Source organism: Vulpes vulpes, chromosome 5 (assembly GCF_048418805.1).
Source record: "Vulpes vulpes isolate BD-2025 chromosome 5, VulVul3, whole genome shotgun sequence".
Taxonomy (NCBI): Eukaryota; Metazoa; Chordata; class Mammalia; order Carnivora; family Canidae; genus Vulpes; species Vulpes vulpes.
This window is the reverse complement of record NC_132784.1, coordinates 122871918-122884023: the sequence shown is the minus strand read 5'-3', so window position 1 is coordinate 122884023 and position 12106 is coordinate 122871918. Positions and strand designations below refer to the sequence as shown.

The 12106-nt window shown below is 43.1% G+C and overlaps 2 protein-coding genes across 7 annotated transcripts in view; one reads left to right on the top strand and one right to left on the bottom strand.

The window, feature by feature from the left end:
- Positions 1–1581: 1581 nt before the first annotated feature.
- TMEM60 (transmembrane protein 60) lies at positions 1582–5770 on the bottom strand. 2 transcript variants are annotated; one of them, XM_026006104.2, is made up of 3 exons: positions 5581–5770; positions 4166–4285; positions 1582–2276 (listed from the first exon to the last, which is right to left on the bottom strand). In XM_026006104.2, the coding sequence occupies exon 3, from the start codon at positions 2224–2226 to the stop codon at positions 1825–1827; it is 402 nt and encodes a 133-aa protein (XP_025861889.1). In that variant the 5' UTR covers positions 2227–2276; positions 4166–4285; positions 5581–5770; the 3' UTR covers positions 1582–1824. The 2 variants fall into 2 exon arrangements, with proteins under 2 accessions (XP_025861889.1, XP_072615987.1); XM_072759886.1 differs by lacking the exon at positions 4166–4285 and having other exon boundaries at positions 5581–5768.
- A 349-nt stretch (positions 5771–6119) lies between these two features.
- Positions 6120–12106, top strand: part of PHTF2 (putative homeodomain transcription factor 2) — a 113389-nt gene continuing 107402 nt past the window's right edge. For 2 of the 5 annotated variants that reach the window (XM_072759828.1, XM_072759825.1), the window contains exon 1: positions 6120–6292. The gene's annotated coding sequence lies outside the window, so the exon portion shown is untranslated. The remainder of the gene's footprint in view (positions 6293–12106) is intronic. The other 3 variants (XM_072759830.1, XM_072759826.1, XM_072759827.1) reach the window with 3 other exon arrangements.

Sequence of the window (12106 nt, the reverse complement as noted above, 5' to 3'; positions counted from 1 at the left end):
AAAATGTTCTACTTTCTGGGAACCTTTCAGATACTATTAAAATTAACTGACCCTCGTGGATCAACAGGTTGGTTATTGTGTTGCCTTTTAGATACAATTCTTACCCAGGTTTCTCTCTTAATTGAAGACCTGTTCCACCTTTTCTCTTAGAAATCTCATATAGAATTTTGCTTTTGCTTGTTTTATGGCCTAGCTCACAGGTCTGTTTTTTGTGTGGCTGTGAGGCAAGAATAGTTTTTATAGTTTTAAGCAACTGTAACAAAAGCCAAAAGAATACTACTTTGTGATATGTGGAAGTTTTACAAAATTTAAGTTTCATTGTCCATAAAATTTTATTGGAACATAATCATGGTTTATGGCTGCTTTCTCATCACAGAGCTGACTTGAACTGTTGAGATAGAAAGCTTAAAATATTTATTATATAGACATTTGTGGAAAATTTCTGCTGACTCCTGACCCAGCTAATTGCATGTGATGCTGTCCTTTTCCTTTTCCCTGTGAGAGAGCATCCTTAGATAATACTTGCACAGATACAACTTCTGCTGAATTTCAAAATCCTCCTGTCTGGTTTCTCATAGAAACGAAAGCCTTCTTCTACTTTGAATCTATCACTAGAGAGACCAAATAGTTTGGAACTCTCAGTTGAACAGGAATATCTGATCAAGTCTGGAACATTATGTTCCCCAAATTAACTGTCCTTTTCCATCCTATTTTTAGAAGCTCAAAATAGGAATATATACCAATTATAAGAGAGGAAAACGCTTGTAACTGATCATTTTTTATTTATTTAGCTTAGCTCTGTAGTTTCAAACAAGGAGTTAAAACCATATTAATCTGATGTTGTAGCTTAAACGTTGTCATGTTATGTGCTTTACAAAGGAGAACTAGACCAAAATGCTATAGTCAAAGCAATCCTCTCAAGTATTAGCAGCTAGGAATCACTTTCTTGTGTGTTAGATATTTTTAAAACAAACAAAATACTACTTTGGGTTCTTCCCAAAGCTAAAAGTGAGGGTGGTGTGTAAGGGCAGGAGCAATCACCTGCTTTAGGGTTATAATGCACGTAAGACTGTTTGGAATTCTTACAAGTGATGTCACCTATTCTTCCCTGGAATGGTTTAAGTGCCTTTGGTAGGATCACCTATAAACTCTCAGACCAGGACTTCTAAGAGTGAAAGGGGCACTAACTTCCTGAGGCCCAGGACAACAGGCATAAAGGGGATCGGTCCTGATTCAACCAGGATGAAAGGCCCCTCTCTCACTTTAGAAGAGGCAAACCTCTGCTCAGTTTTAGTATGCCATCTAATTCATGGGTTTTAAACAGAAGGAAAAAGTGACACGTTAGCTTAGATAAAAATCTGTTAAACTTTCAGATTCTTTGTGAATGTAAACATGAAGTGACACGACTAAGTATTTCACTAACTAGGTCTTTTTCTTAGTAATTTACAAGCATAAATGACCATTTACTTTGGTCATAATGGGGCTATGATATATTAAACTTCTATCCAAATAATGTAGATTAAAGACTTTAAAAATTGACCACATATGTACAACAGATTATTTAAGAGTCAAGTAGAAAAGTGAGGTCAAAAAACAAACTTTATTTATATAGGGATAATAAGGATATTAATAACTGAAATATTGAATAATTAGCTTTGGATTGACTAGAAGTCCATGATTCACAAAGACTATTTTATGGAAGCAGTATAAAACTACATTTGGTTATTTTTCTCAGTTCTCTGGTATTCTTCAAGCTTGCAAAGATTCAAACACTTTAATGATAGCTTGTTGAACAGCAATAAAATGAGATGATGTCCTTAGAAGTCAGTCTCTCACAAAAAAGACGTTATATCCAAGTTCTATCAAAGCCCCAGCCAGTAAGGCCCATAAAGGAATGAAGACATAGGACAGATTCATGGTAGTAAACTGTTCCAGTTTAGCACAGAGTGCAAGGCAGAAGGCTAATTTAAGTAACATTGCAATGAGGTACCAGGCTTTTTTTTTTATATTGTGTGATCCATGTCGAGGGTCAAAGCCAGACTTACATCGCCCAGCCATTTTCACAATCAGCATGACAAGAAGGATAGTATCAAATATCCAGACTGGAATAAAAATGAGGAACCAGTTCCAAGGTGCCTTCTCATCCAGTTTCAACACCAACATGATCAAGAAGAGTAATGTGAAAAGCCAGGTGAGTAGTACTCTCTGAGCCAAGGACATTCTCATTTAAACAGTTTAAAGAAGCTGTTGCAGAGTCGAAAAAAGGGAAATATACCCTAAGAGAAGGAAAAACAGTCAGGATTGTTTCGATACCAGAAAAAAAAAAAAAAAATCACTTCCATTCCTGGTGAACAAAGCTGGCTCTTCCCCACTCACAGATTTCCTATTTTTGATAACATTCTATTATTTTTCCTTTCAAATTCCATTAAAATTTGTAGCCACCATTGACAACGTTACATTCATCATTCCCTATAGCCCATGACAAAATGCAATAAAACTTGTAGTATATCAACTGGGCATGAGGTCTATTCAAAATGTCTCAAGAATAGTCTGGTCCTTGTTATTGCTGTCACTCAAGTCCAGGTACTCATGACTTTATTCCTGTACCTCAAGGATATTCTTATATTCTTTTTTGTACATCTATACATCCAAAATTTCACCTAATTTCAACATGTACTAAGAAAAAGCATTCAAAATCAAAGTACCGAAAAAAGAGGAAGTGGTATTAGGTCAAGGGAGGAGAGTTTTAATAAAGAGGGAACGGTTAACAAAAATTCAGATATTAAATAGAATTATGATTTTAAGGAGATCACTGGGCTAAATAATATAGAACACATTGATAATATTGGATTTTCACATAGTTTAGCCTATACTTTTTAATTAAACTTTCTCACTGAAATTCTTACAAATACCTATTTTCTTAGTCTGAATTTTTCTTTTTATAACTCACTATTTTTTGGTTTGTGGTATAGATCCTGACTTTTTTACTACTCGCTATCCAATCATCAAGACCATTTAAACTTCTGACATTTTGTTATTAGATGCTAAATTATTCGATAATTACAGCCCTTTCTTTTTTCTTTCTCTCTTTCTCCCTTCTCATTCTCCTTCTCAAGTAAGCTCTATACAATTGTGGGGGTATACAAGTATACAAGTATACTTGTATACCCAATGTGGGGCTTGAACTCAGGCATCTGAGATCAGGAGTCACATGCTCAACCAACTGAGCCAGCCTGGCAAACCGAAGCTATTTCTTATATCCCTAAAATATAAGATCTGTCATATCTATCTAAGATATAGATCTGTCTTATTGATCTATATTTCTGTTTTGCACTAGTACTATATGACTGTGATTAGATATGTTCTAGGATGTACTCTAATATCTGGAAGGCCTACAACCCACCTACTCTTGGATTTCTTCTCCAGAATATTTTGCCCTTTCCTTTTTTTTCCCCCACGCTAAAATCACTAATTCTTAAAAACTTGGGATTTTGATTGGAACACGTTAATCTATAAAACTTTAGTATAAGCATTTATTTAGTCTTCACATACAGGATGACAGTATTGTCTATACTTGTTCAAACTTTTTATATTAACCTTGTGACCACTTGGAAAAAGGGCAAGTAGAATGGAAATCAGAAGCCAGACTGTATGCAGTTGAGTGAGGGGTTAAAGAAGTTAACTAAATGTAAACAGTTGACAACATTTTATTCCTCTGAAATACTTGGAGAAGAGAAGATAAAGGACAAGACAAAGAATGAGATTGAGAAAGGGCCAATAAGAAATTTTTCAGTAAAGGAAGAATCTGAATATGATTATAAATGGAGGGAAATAAGCCACAAAAGAGTGATAGATTGAGAGGACATTTGATGAAAAGAGGAAAAGATCAGAAGGTGGTGGAACAGCAAAAGCATGAGGGGTAGGATTACAAATGCAGGAATATGAGAAACAAGGAAAAAGCAAAGAAACAGGCTAGATGAATAAAATGCCCTAGATTAGCATGTTTAATCATATTTTAAAACTAACTTTGATATATCTTTTGATACACCTCTACTACTTCCAACAGTGGGGCAAGAGCATGTATCTGTTTTGCTGTAATAGTGACGTCCTGGGGACCTCCTAACTCCCCTTTTCCCCTTACGCCCATCTGCTAGTATTCATTTACTTAGCTGGCAGATCGGGATGCTTCATACTGCAGTATGAAAAGCGGAGGCTTTTGCTCCCAGGAAGGCATTTTCTCCAGTTCTCCTTTCCTGACCAAAGGCTGCCATGGTGGAATAGGAGGCTGAATTTGGAAGAAGAGGTATGAGGGGTGTGTACTGATTATTAACTACAAACGGATTTCATGTTGTAAATCAAGTTCACTCCATCCCGATCTCCAAACTACCTGGCCATTTTTGTGAACCTTCAAAAAGTCTATGATAATACACTTGTTTAAGCACAATTTTTCCATCAGTAACTGGATGAGTCGGGGTTTATTTTTTTCGCATATGGGATTGAGTAAGCAACTGGTCAGAGAAAGAGTTGCTGCACTCAATCAACACAGGTACTGGGATCCCTGGGTGGTGCAGCGGTTTAGCGCCTGCCTTTGGCCCAGGGCGCGGTCCTGGAGACCCGGGATCGAATCCCACATCGGGCTCCCGGTGCATGGAGCCTGCTTCTCCTTCTGCCTCTCTCTCTTTCTCTGTGTGACTATCATAAAAAACAAAAAAACAAAAAACAAACAAACAAAAAAAAACACAGGTCGCAGATGGAAGGACACGCAGGCTTGTGGCTTCAAGTTTTAAAATGCGGGATGCAACAAATTTCTGTATGAAGCACTACTACTACACTGACATTTAAGTGATGCCCGAAGAAGCCTGGATGCTGGGCTACACCACCCATTTTACTCCTTTATTCACAAATCGTCATTAATTGCAGTAATTGTATTTGTTGCCTACTACTATTACTATCGCTCTTTCTCGAGGGAGGGGGGGGTACTGCATACTCCAACAAAACAAAAATTTGCTCTGCTTTAAAGCCCTGTTTGAGATGATTCCTTCTGGCCTGGAAGATCGTTTAGTTCATATGCTTCCTCACTGCCAAAATCTTCTGCACCGTCTCAAACTGGAAATCAGAAGGGCTGTGCCCAGAGGGCCAGCATCTATCACCTGCGTGTGCGCTCATTACCTTGCCCACGGTGCTCGCCACGCCATGTCCACTGCTTCTCTCGCTAGGGCCGGTGCTCTCCCAAATAAACGCCCCTCGTCCCAAAGGCCAGGGACAGTTCTGCTCATGAGCCCGCAACCCAACTCCTCTGAACAAGGAGTCGCTTTCGGGCGGGCCCCGCTGCGACAGCCTTGGCCAAGTTCACCTTCCTTCCGAGGAGGGTGCTGCTCACACCCGATAGGGCCTTGGGGTCTGTGTCCCCCACTGCGCTCGCCCCCGCCCGGGCCCCGGAGCTGTGGGAGCTGCGCGGTTTCCTGCCCGCGGGAGCCCGGCGCCCAGCAGGTGCCGGCGGGGGCGCGGCGGGGCCCGGAGCACCGCGGGGCCGGGGCCAGCGCACTCGCGACGCAGCCGGCCCGGGGCGCCCGGACTCACCTGGCAGCGCCGCCGGCCGGAGAGCGGGGAGGGCCGCGGAGACCAGAAAGCTCGCCAGTTTGGATCCTCGGCCTTTTCCACCCTTTCTCCTCCATTAAATCCAGAGCCCGTCACATGATAACCAAGAGAGATCTCAGTTCCGCCTCGCCGGGGCAGCGCGGCAGCGGCTCCGGGCTCCAGCTCGGGCCACGCCCACATCCGGGGCGGGGCCTCAGCGCCCCCGGGCCCGCCCCTTCCCCCTATAGGCAGAGACGGTGCCAATCCGGGTTCAGAGGCCCTTCGCCTCGTGCTAATTGGGCTGTTTGGCCACACTGCGAACCAACCGACCTTTCCTGAGGTTCGGGTTTGTCAAAAAGGCGGCTGTAAAAGGCGGCACTAGGCCCGCCCCCCTACCGCCACGGGCTAGGAGCCCCGTCGGTCTCAGCGCCGCCCGGAGGGCCCGTGGCCCCATTGGCCGCCCCCACGCCAATCAGGCCGCCGGCCCCGCCCCCACGGGCGCCCCGCCCCTCTCGCCCGCCCCGCCCGCGCGCCGAGACTGCGGGCTCCGGCGCAAACCCCGCGGGAGAGGGGGTGGGGCGGCGGCCGTGGAGGAGCGCGCCCGCCGGCAGCCTCGTCGCGACCGCTCCGGCTCCCGCAGCGGCGGCGGCGCTCGCCTCGGAGCCTCCCGCGCGCTCCCCAGCCGCCTCCTAGCGGCGCGGCGCCCGCTCCTCCGGTAAGAGCCGGCATCGCCTCCGCGCCCGGGCGGGCCGTGGCCGGTCGCTGGCTTCTGACAGACCCCGGGGCGGCAGCGGGACGAGGGGGCAGAGCGGCGGGCGGGACGCAGGCGGGGGCTGCGGGGCTACGGGGCTGCGGGGCCGCGGGGCCGGCGCGTCGCCCTCCGCCGCCGGCGACTCCCCGGGCGGCCGCTGGCACCTGCGCGCGGGCTCCGCCGCGGTCGCCTCCCATCCTCGGACCGCTGCAGCGGCTCAGCCTCCCGGCTCCGGCGCGCGCCGCCCTCGAGCCTCGGGGGGGTCGGGCCGAAGCCCCCCGCGCCCCGCGCCGCCCCCTCCTGGGCTCCCTCCCCCGGCGCCGGGCTGGGGGCGCGGCGGGCGCTGGGCTGGGGGCGCGGCGGGCGCGGGGCTGGGGGCGGGGGGCCGAGCCGCGGCGCTCGGGGGACCACGCAGGGGCTCGGCCGCGCTGTGGACGCGCGCGGACTGCGGCGCCGGTGCCGCCAGCCTCCCGGGCCGGGACCAGCCCGCCGCCCGCCGCCCGCCGCCCGCCGCCCGCGGGACCCGCCTTGTCCCCGGCCGGCCGCTGCGGACGAGCCAGTTCTGGTGTGGCTCCCCGAGTCCCGACTTCCAAACTCAACACCTCCTTCTCTAACTTCGGAGATCATTCTGTCACTGGTCCATCACTCTTTATTTTTAGCCTAACCAAAAAAAAAAAAAAAAAAAAGAAAAAGAAAAGGGAACTGCTTTATATCATCCTATACCGCCCCGGCAGTACAGACTCTGAAACATCTCCTAATCCAAGTATTGGCATACCAAGCTCTGTTCAGATTCGTGAATTATTCCATATTTTGTGATGCACACTTGCTGCCTCTGTTTATGGTGTCTCCTGCTTACCTTGAGGTTTTTGTTGTTGTTGTTAATTGGATGCTTTGATTTTACAGTTTTTGGTTGGCTTTAGGATTTTTCTTTGTTTCTCCACACACCACCCCCCCCCCCCCGCGCGCATCCCTGAGACTTTGCGTTTAGTCATAGTATTTGCTCTTATTTGTAGAGTTCATGTTTTTTAATTGTTTCCTCCCAAACTGGATTTTCTCATAACATTTTTAAAGTTGGAAGGGGGAATTCTGAGAATTTGGAAACTATGCGCTTTAGCCTAAAGTGCTGTAAAATAGCAGAACAATTTGAAATCCTAACTTCTTGGAGTCGACATTGCTAAGTTTAGGAGAAGGCAGGGGGTGCCCCCGGCCAGCTGTAGTTCCAGAGGGAAGGAATCCAGAGGTCTGGGGAGAATGAGCCGCGCCGCTGACACCAGACCCAGGGTGGTTCCAGGAAAATTTCTTGCTGGGAAAATAGCCTGCCTCCCACACAGGTTAGTTGTGTGCATGCATCAAATACTGTTAAGTTTGGTCCTAGTAAGGTAGGAAGTGTCTTTTCTAATTTTTTTTTTTTAACCACTTTCTGATACGGAATGAAAATGTAGTAAGAGAAAAAAGTATGACGTACAGTGGGTGCATTCTTGTATAGTTAAACCTCCCAGAGTAGACTTTGAGTCCCAACTGGCAATGGACGGTTGGCCCTAAAAATCAGGTAGCTAGCCTGAGCAATTTTTACTTGATTATTATTTTTTAAAATATGTATCTATTTATTTTAAGTAAGCTCTACACCCAACGTGGGGCTTGAACTCAGCAACCCGGAGATCAAGGATCACATGCTCTGGTGACTGAGCCAGCCAGGCATCCTGGCCTGAGCGATTTTATTTTATTTTTTTGGCTCAAACAGTTTTTACGCTAGCCCATTTAATACAAAATTGCAAGGAATTTGTAATTAAAAAGGCTACACTAGACTAAGCCAAAGAAAATTTAGAAGGGCATGTAGAAAAAATGGGGATCGAAAAATTATTTGGATTGCTTCCATCCCATCTTGTTTAATCTTTATAAAGCTGTGAGATATGAACTGTGATTACGGTTCTGTTTTATAGATGAGTTAACCAAAGCCTAGCTTAACTCATTTGTCCAAGACTTCTCAGCTCATAATTGGTGGAGGTGGGATTCAAAGCGAGGCAATCTGATTACAAAGCCTCCGTTCTCAGCCAGGATGCTTTACCACCACAGGGCTTCTTAGAGACTGGGTGCAAGAAGACTAATCAGTGGAAAATAATGCTGCAAAATCATAAACAGAATGAGGATATTATACATATTCAGTAACACTTTGAGTCACTGTATATAGACACTGTTGAGTATTGCTGGGGGCGTAAGGATGGTGTCACCTTTCTTGTCTTTAGTAAGGGAGAGAAATAAACAAATAAGGATAATATAGCACAATATATACTGTAAGAGAGTGCCATAGAGTCTGTAATTTAATGCAAGAGAATTTGGTTGAAGTTTAGACACACCGGCGTTTGAATTCCTGTTTGGCTTTGTTCCCTTTAACATGATAGTAAACCTTTTTCAGCTTCAGTTTTCTTATCTATCCATTAAGTGGAGAGGATGTTGCTTCAGAGGGAAGTATTAAGCATTAAATAGAATATGTAAAGTCCTGGCACACTGGTAAGCCCTGAATGAAGAAGACTGAATAATATTCAGAGACAGTGGAGAAGGGGTTGGAGGTGTAGCAGGAGCTATCACTGGAGCCCTAAAGGGTAGGTAGTAGTTTTCATTGTTGGGGAAGGAAGGCATCTCACTCGGGTAGAACAGGATGCAGGGTCACAGACCTGGAATACGGATTGTTGAGGGAGTAGCAAGTAATTGTAGCTTTGTGTAAAAAGTATTTGCGAAGGTCAAAATTTAAGTGGTAATTGTATATAAATGTGGCTCGTCAAGGTGACCACTACCGGGTTTTGGCAGTTGGAAATTGCATATTTAGGTATTAAAATTATAGGAAATTCTCAACAGTTTTGTGCAGTGTTACGTTTTTGTTTAATATTTACCTTTTAATACCTTTTAATTTTCCCCAGTGTCAGTTAAAACTTCTTTTCCAAATGTGTCCAGCTAAGCAGTTTCATCATTTCATTGCAGTATTTCATTCTAAGCTGTAAAGGAAGATTTATACCACTAGAGGCATTTGCACTTAATTTGTGGAATATATTTTGGGATTATTTATAAAAGAAGAATCTTGAAGTGACTTGACTTTAACCCCTGTACCTAGTATGTAGCCACACAGGGCCAATATTGCAAACTACACTTTGTATATATATATGTTGACTGTCTTTTCTGAATCCAAATTTGAGACATAACAGTGGGACAGAATGTTTTAAATTGGGGCTGTTCTTTAAAAATCTGAGAAAAAGTCCCATGTGTATGTCTTCCCTTCAGGTTAGCACAGAACCATAAATACTGTCATTGGATTTACCAATGTAGATCACTTCATGACCAGAATTATTTGACTAAGTTGAAAATCTTACATGCCATTTAGGAAAGCTGCATTTTTATTCCAACTTGTTAGTCTCATACAAATCGCTAAAATGACACAAAATACAGAGATCAGATTTCACTTCACAAAAACTGCTTCTTAGAACAGGTAGTTTCAGAGCACTAGGAAAGAAAATATGCTGGACTTCGTTCTGAGTAGTGAACAGGAACTGGGCAGGAAATGGCTGTGGCTGAACCCACTACCTGATAATAATCATAACATGATTGAATTTGACATTTAATGAGAGGAAGTAAAGGGGGGAAAATGTGCACTGTATGCAGCTTTCCAGTTTTAGAAACAGTAGGGGAAAAGGGCTGTTAAAAGTGTTTCTACAGAAATTTTGAAGATACGTAGTAGGCAGTCATATTTGTTGCATGAATGAAAGCACCTTTGTAAAACATTCAGTAAAAGGTCTGCTACAAATAGTAAAAAATTTATGAAAGTTATGCGGCACAAGTTTTGGTGTTCTACAGACCTAGATTCAAGTCTCAATTCTACAGTCCATCTTGTATGACTTTGGGCTTATGTAATCTTTTTGAGGTTCAGTTTTGTTTGATCATAAAATGGAGATACTTACTGTGCAAGATTTTGAAAATTCAGTGAGCTAATGTATGGAAAGCACTTGGCACATTGCCTGGTTTCTAAGACATGTTCAAAAAATGGTTGTTGCTGTTATTTGATTAAGTTGAACAGGTGTGTTTTTTATTTTATTTATTTATTTACTTTAGAGAGGTGGGGGGTGGTGCAGGGAGAGGGAGGTAGAGAGAGAATCTTAAGCAGGCTCTATGCTGGGTGTGGAGCCAGGCACAGGGCTTGGTTTCACAACACTAAGATGGTGACCTGAGCTGAAATCAAGAGTTGGAGCCTTGACTGAGCCACCCAGGTGCCCCCGACAGTGTGTTTTCTAAAAAAAAATACAATTCTCAAATAGAGTAAGGAGAGCCGGAAAATGACAAATAAAATCTTAAAAGGAGGCAATAGGATGTTATACAGGCAGCAGGCAGAGTTAAATAAAAAATTGAGTCATTGCAACCACATACAAAACAAGGGAAAAGATGAGAGGGCTTCATATTCTCACTGTTTTTTTCTGCAGGAAGTAGGTCAGACTCATTAAACCAAATAGAGTAAATAAATAAGATTTTACTATTCTAAATGACAATAAAAAGAATACTGAAATTGGGTCTCTTGTACTGTGAGTGAGTTTAGTATATACTTTCTTTTCTCATATCCCTTAGCCACATTCTTATCTCTGAAATTCTTTTAACAGATAAAAATAATTAATTTTATAGTTCTAGAGAAGGCTTTAATTGCAAGTAATCCTGGGAGGTAGAGCAGGTTAATTTAACTACAAGTATTTGCTAAGTATTGATTCCCTATATCCCATTGCCTACAATATATCTTTTGGGTCCCGAATGTCTAAATGTATCAGGTATTGAAAATTAAACATATCTTCTTGTTCCCAAATCTGTTTCTTCTCTGTGTTCCCTATCCTAATGAGTAGTTCTTCTACTGTTCAAGGCAAGCATCATAAAGCATCCTTACTCTTTCACTTTCTGTACCTTTCAGGTCAAGTCAGTCAGTACATGTGGTCTCTCTCTTTACTAGCTGTCCATTTTCTAACCATGCCCTGCCCCAACTCCCACCTCTCATTGCCATTGACTTATTTCAGACGTTCATCATTTTTTCCCCAGATTATTATCATTAGCTTCCTTGGTTTTAGTTAAGCTCGTATTAATCAGTTCTTGACACAGCTTCCTTCCAGAATGATGCTGCTGGATGCTAATGTAGTCATATTAAAATTATATCCTTAATGCTAGCACATGATGATAGTTAATAAATATTAGATCCCTCCCTGTATGTTAAACTTAAGATAATACTGAATGACTTACATACCTATACAAGAGTTTTCTATGCAGGAAAGGTTTTAACAACTATTTTAATTTCATTAATAGAGGGCTATTTAGTTTATTTCTTTGTTTTTGGAATGAGCATTAATAGTTTGTATCTTTTTTAAAAAGATTTATTTGAGAGAGAAAAAGAGAATGGGATGGGGGGGAGCAGAGGGAGAGGGGAGAGAGTCTTAAGCAGACACGTTGAGCACAGAGCCTGACTCAGGGCTCAGTCACATGACTATGAGATCACTACTTGAGTTGAAACCCAGGAGTTGGATGCTTAACTGACTATTCCACCCAAGGGCCCCAATAGGTTATCTTTCAAAGAGTTTGTTTAATATAAATTGTTAAATTGGCATAAAATTGTAATATTCTCTTATTATATTTTTAATATTTTAAAAAGATCTATAGCTGTGTCCTTTCTCTCATTCCCGCTGTTAATTTGTGTATTTTTTTCATTTTTCCCTTTTCAGTTTGGTTAGAGGTTTGTCTGTTTTATTGATACTCAGAGGAGCA

Excerpts from the sequence above, each read along its gene's own strand:
- TMEM60 (XM_026006104.2), bottom strand. The coding sequence starts at position 2,226 with ATGAGAATGTCCTTGGCTCAGAGAGTACTACTCACCTGGCTTTTCACA.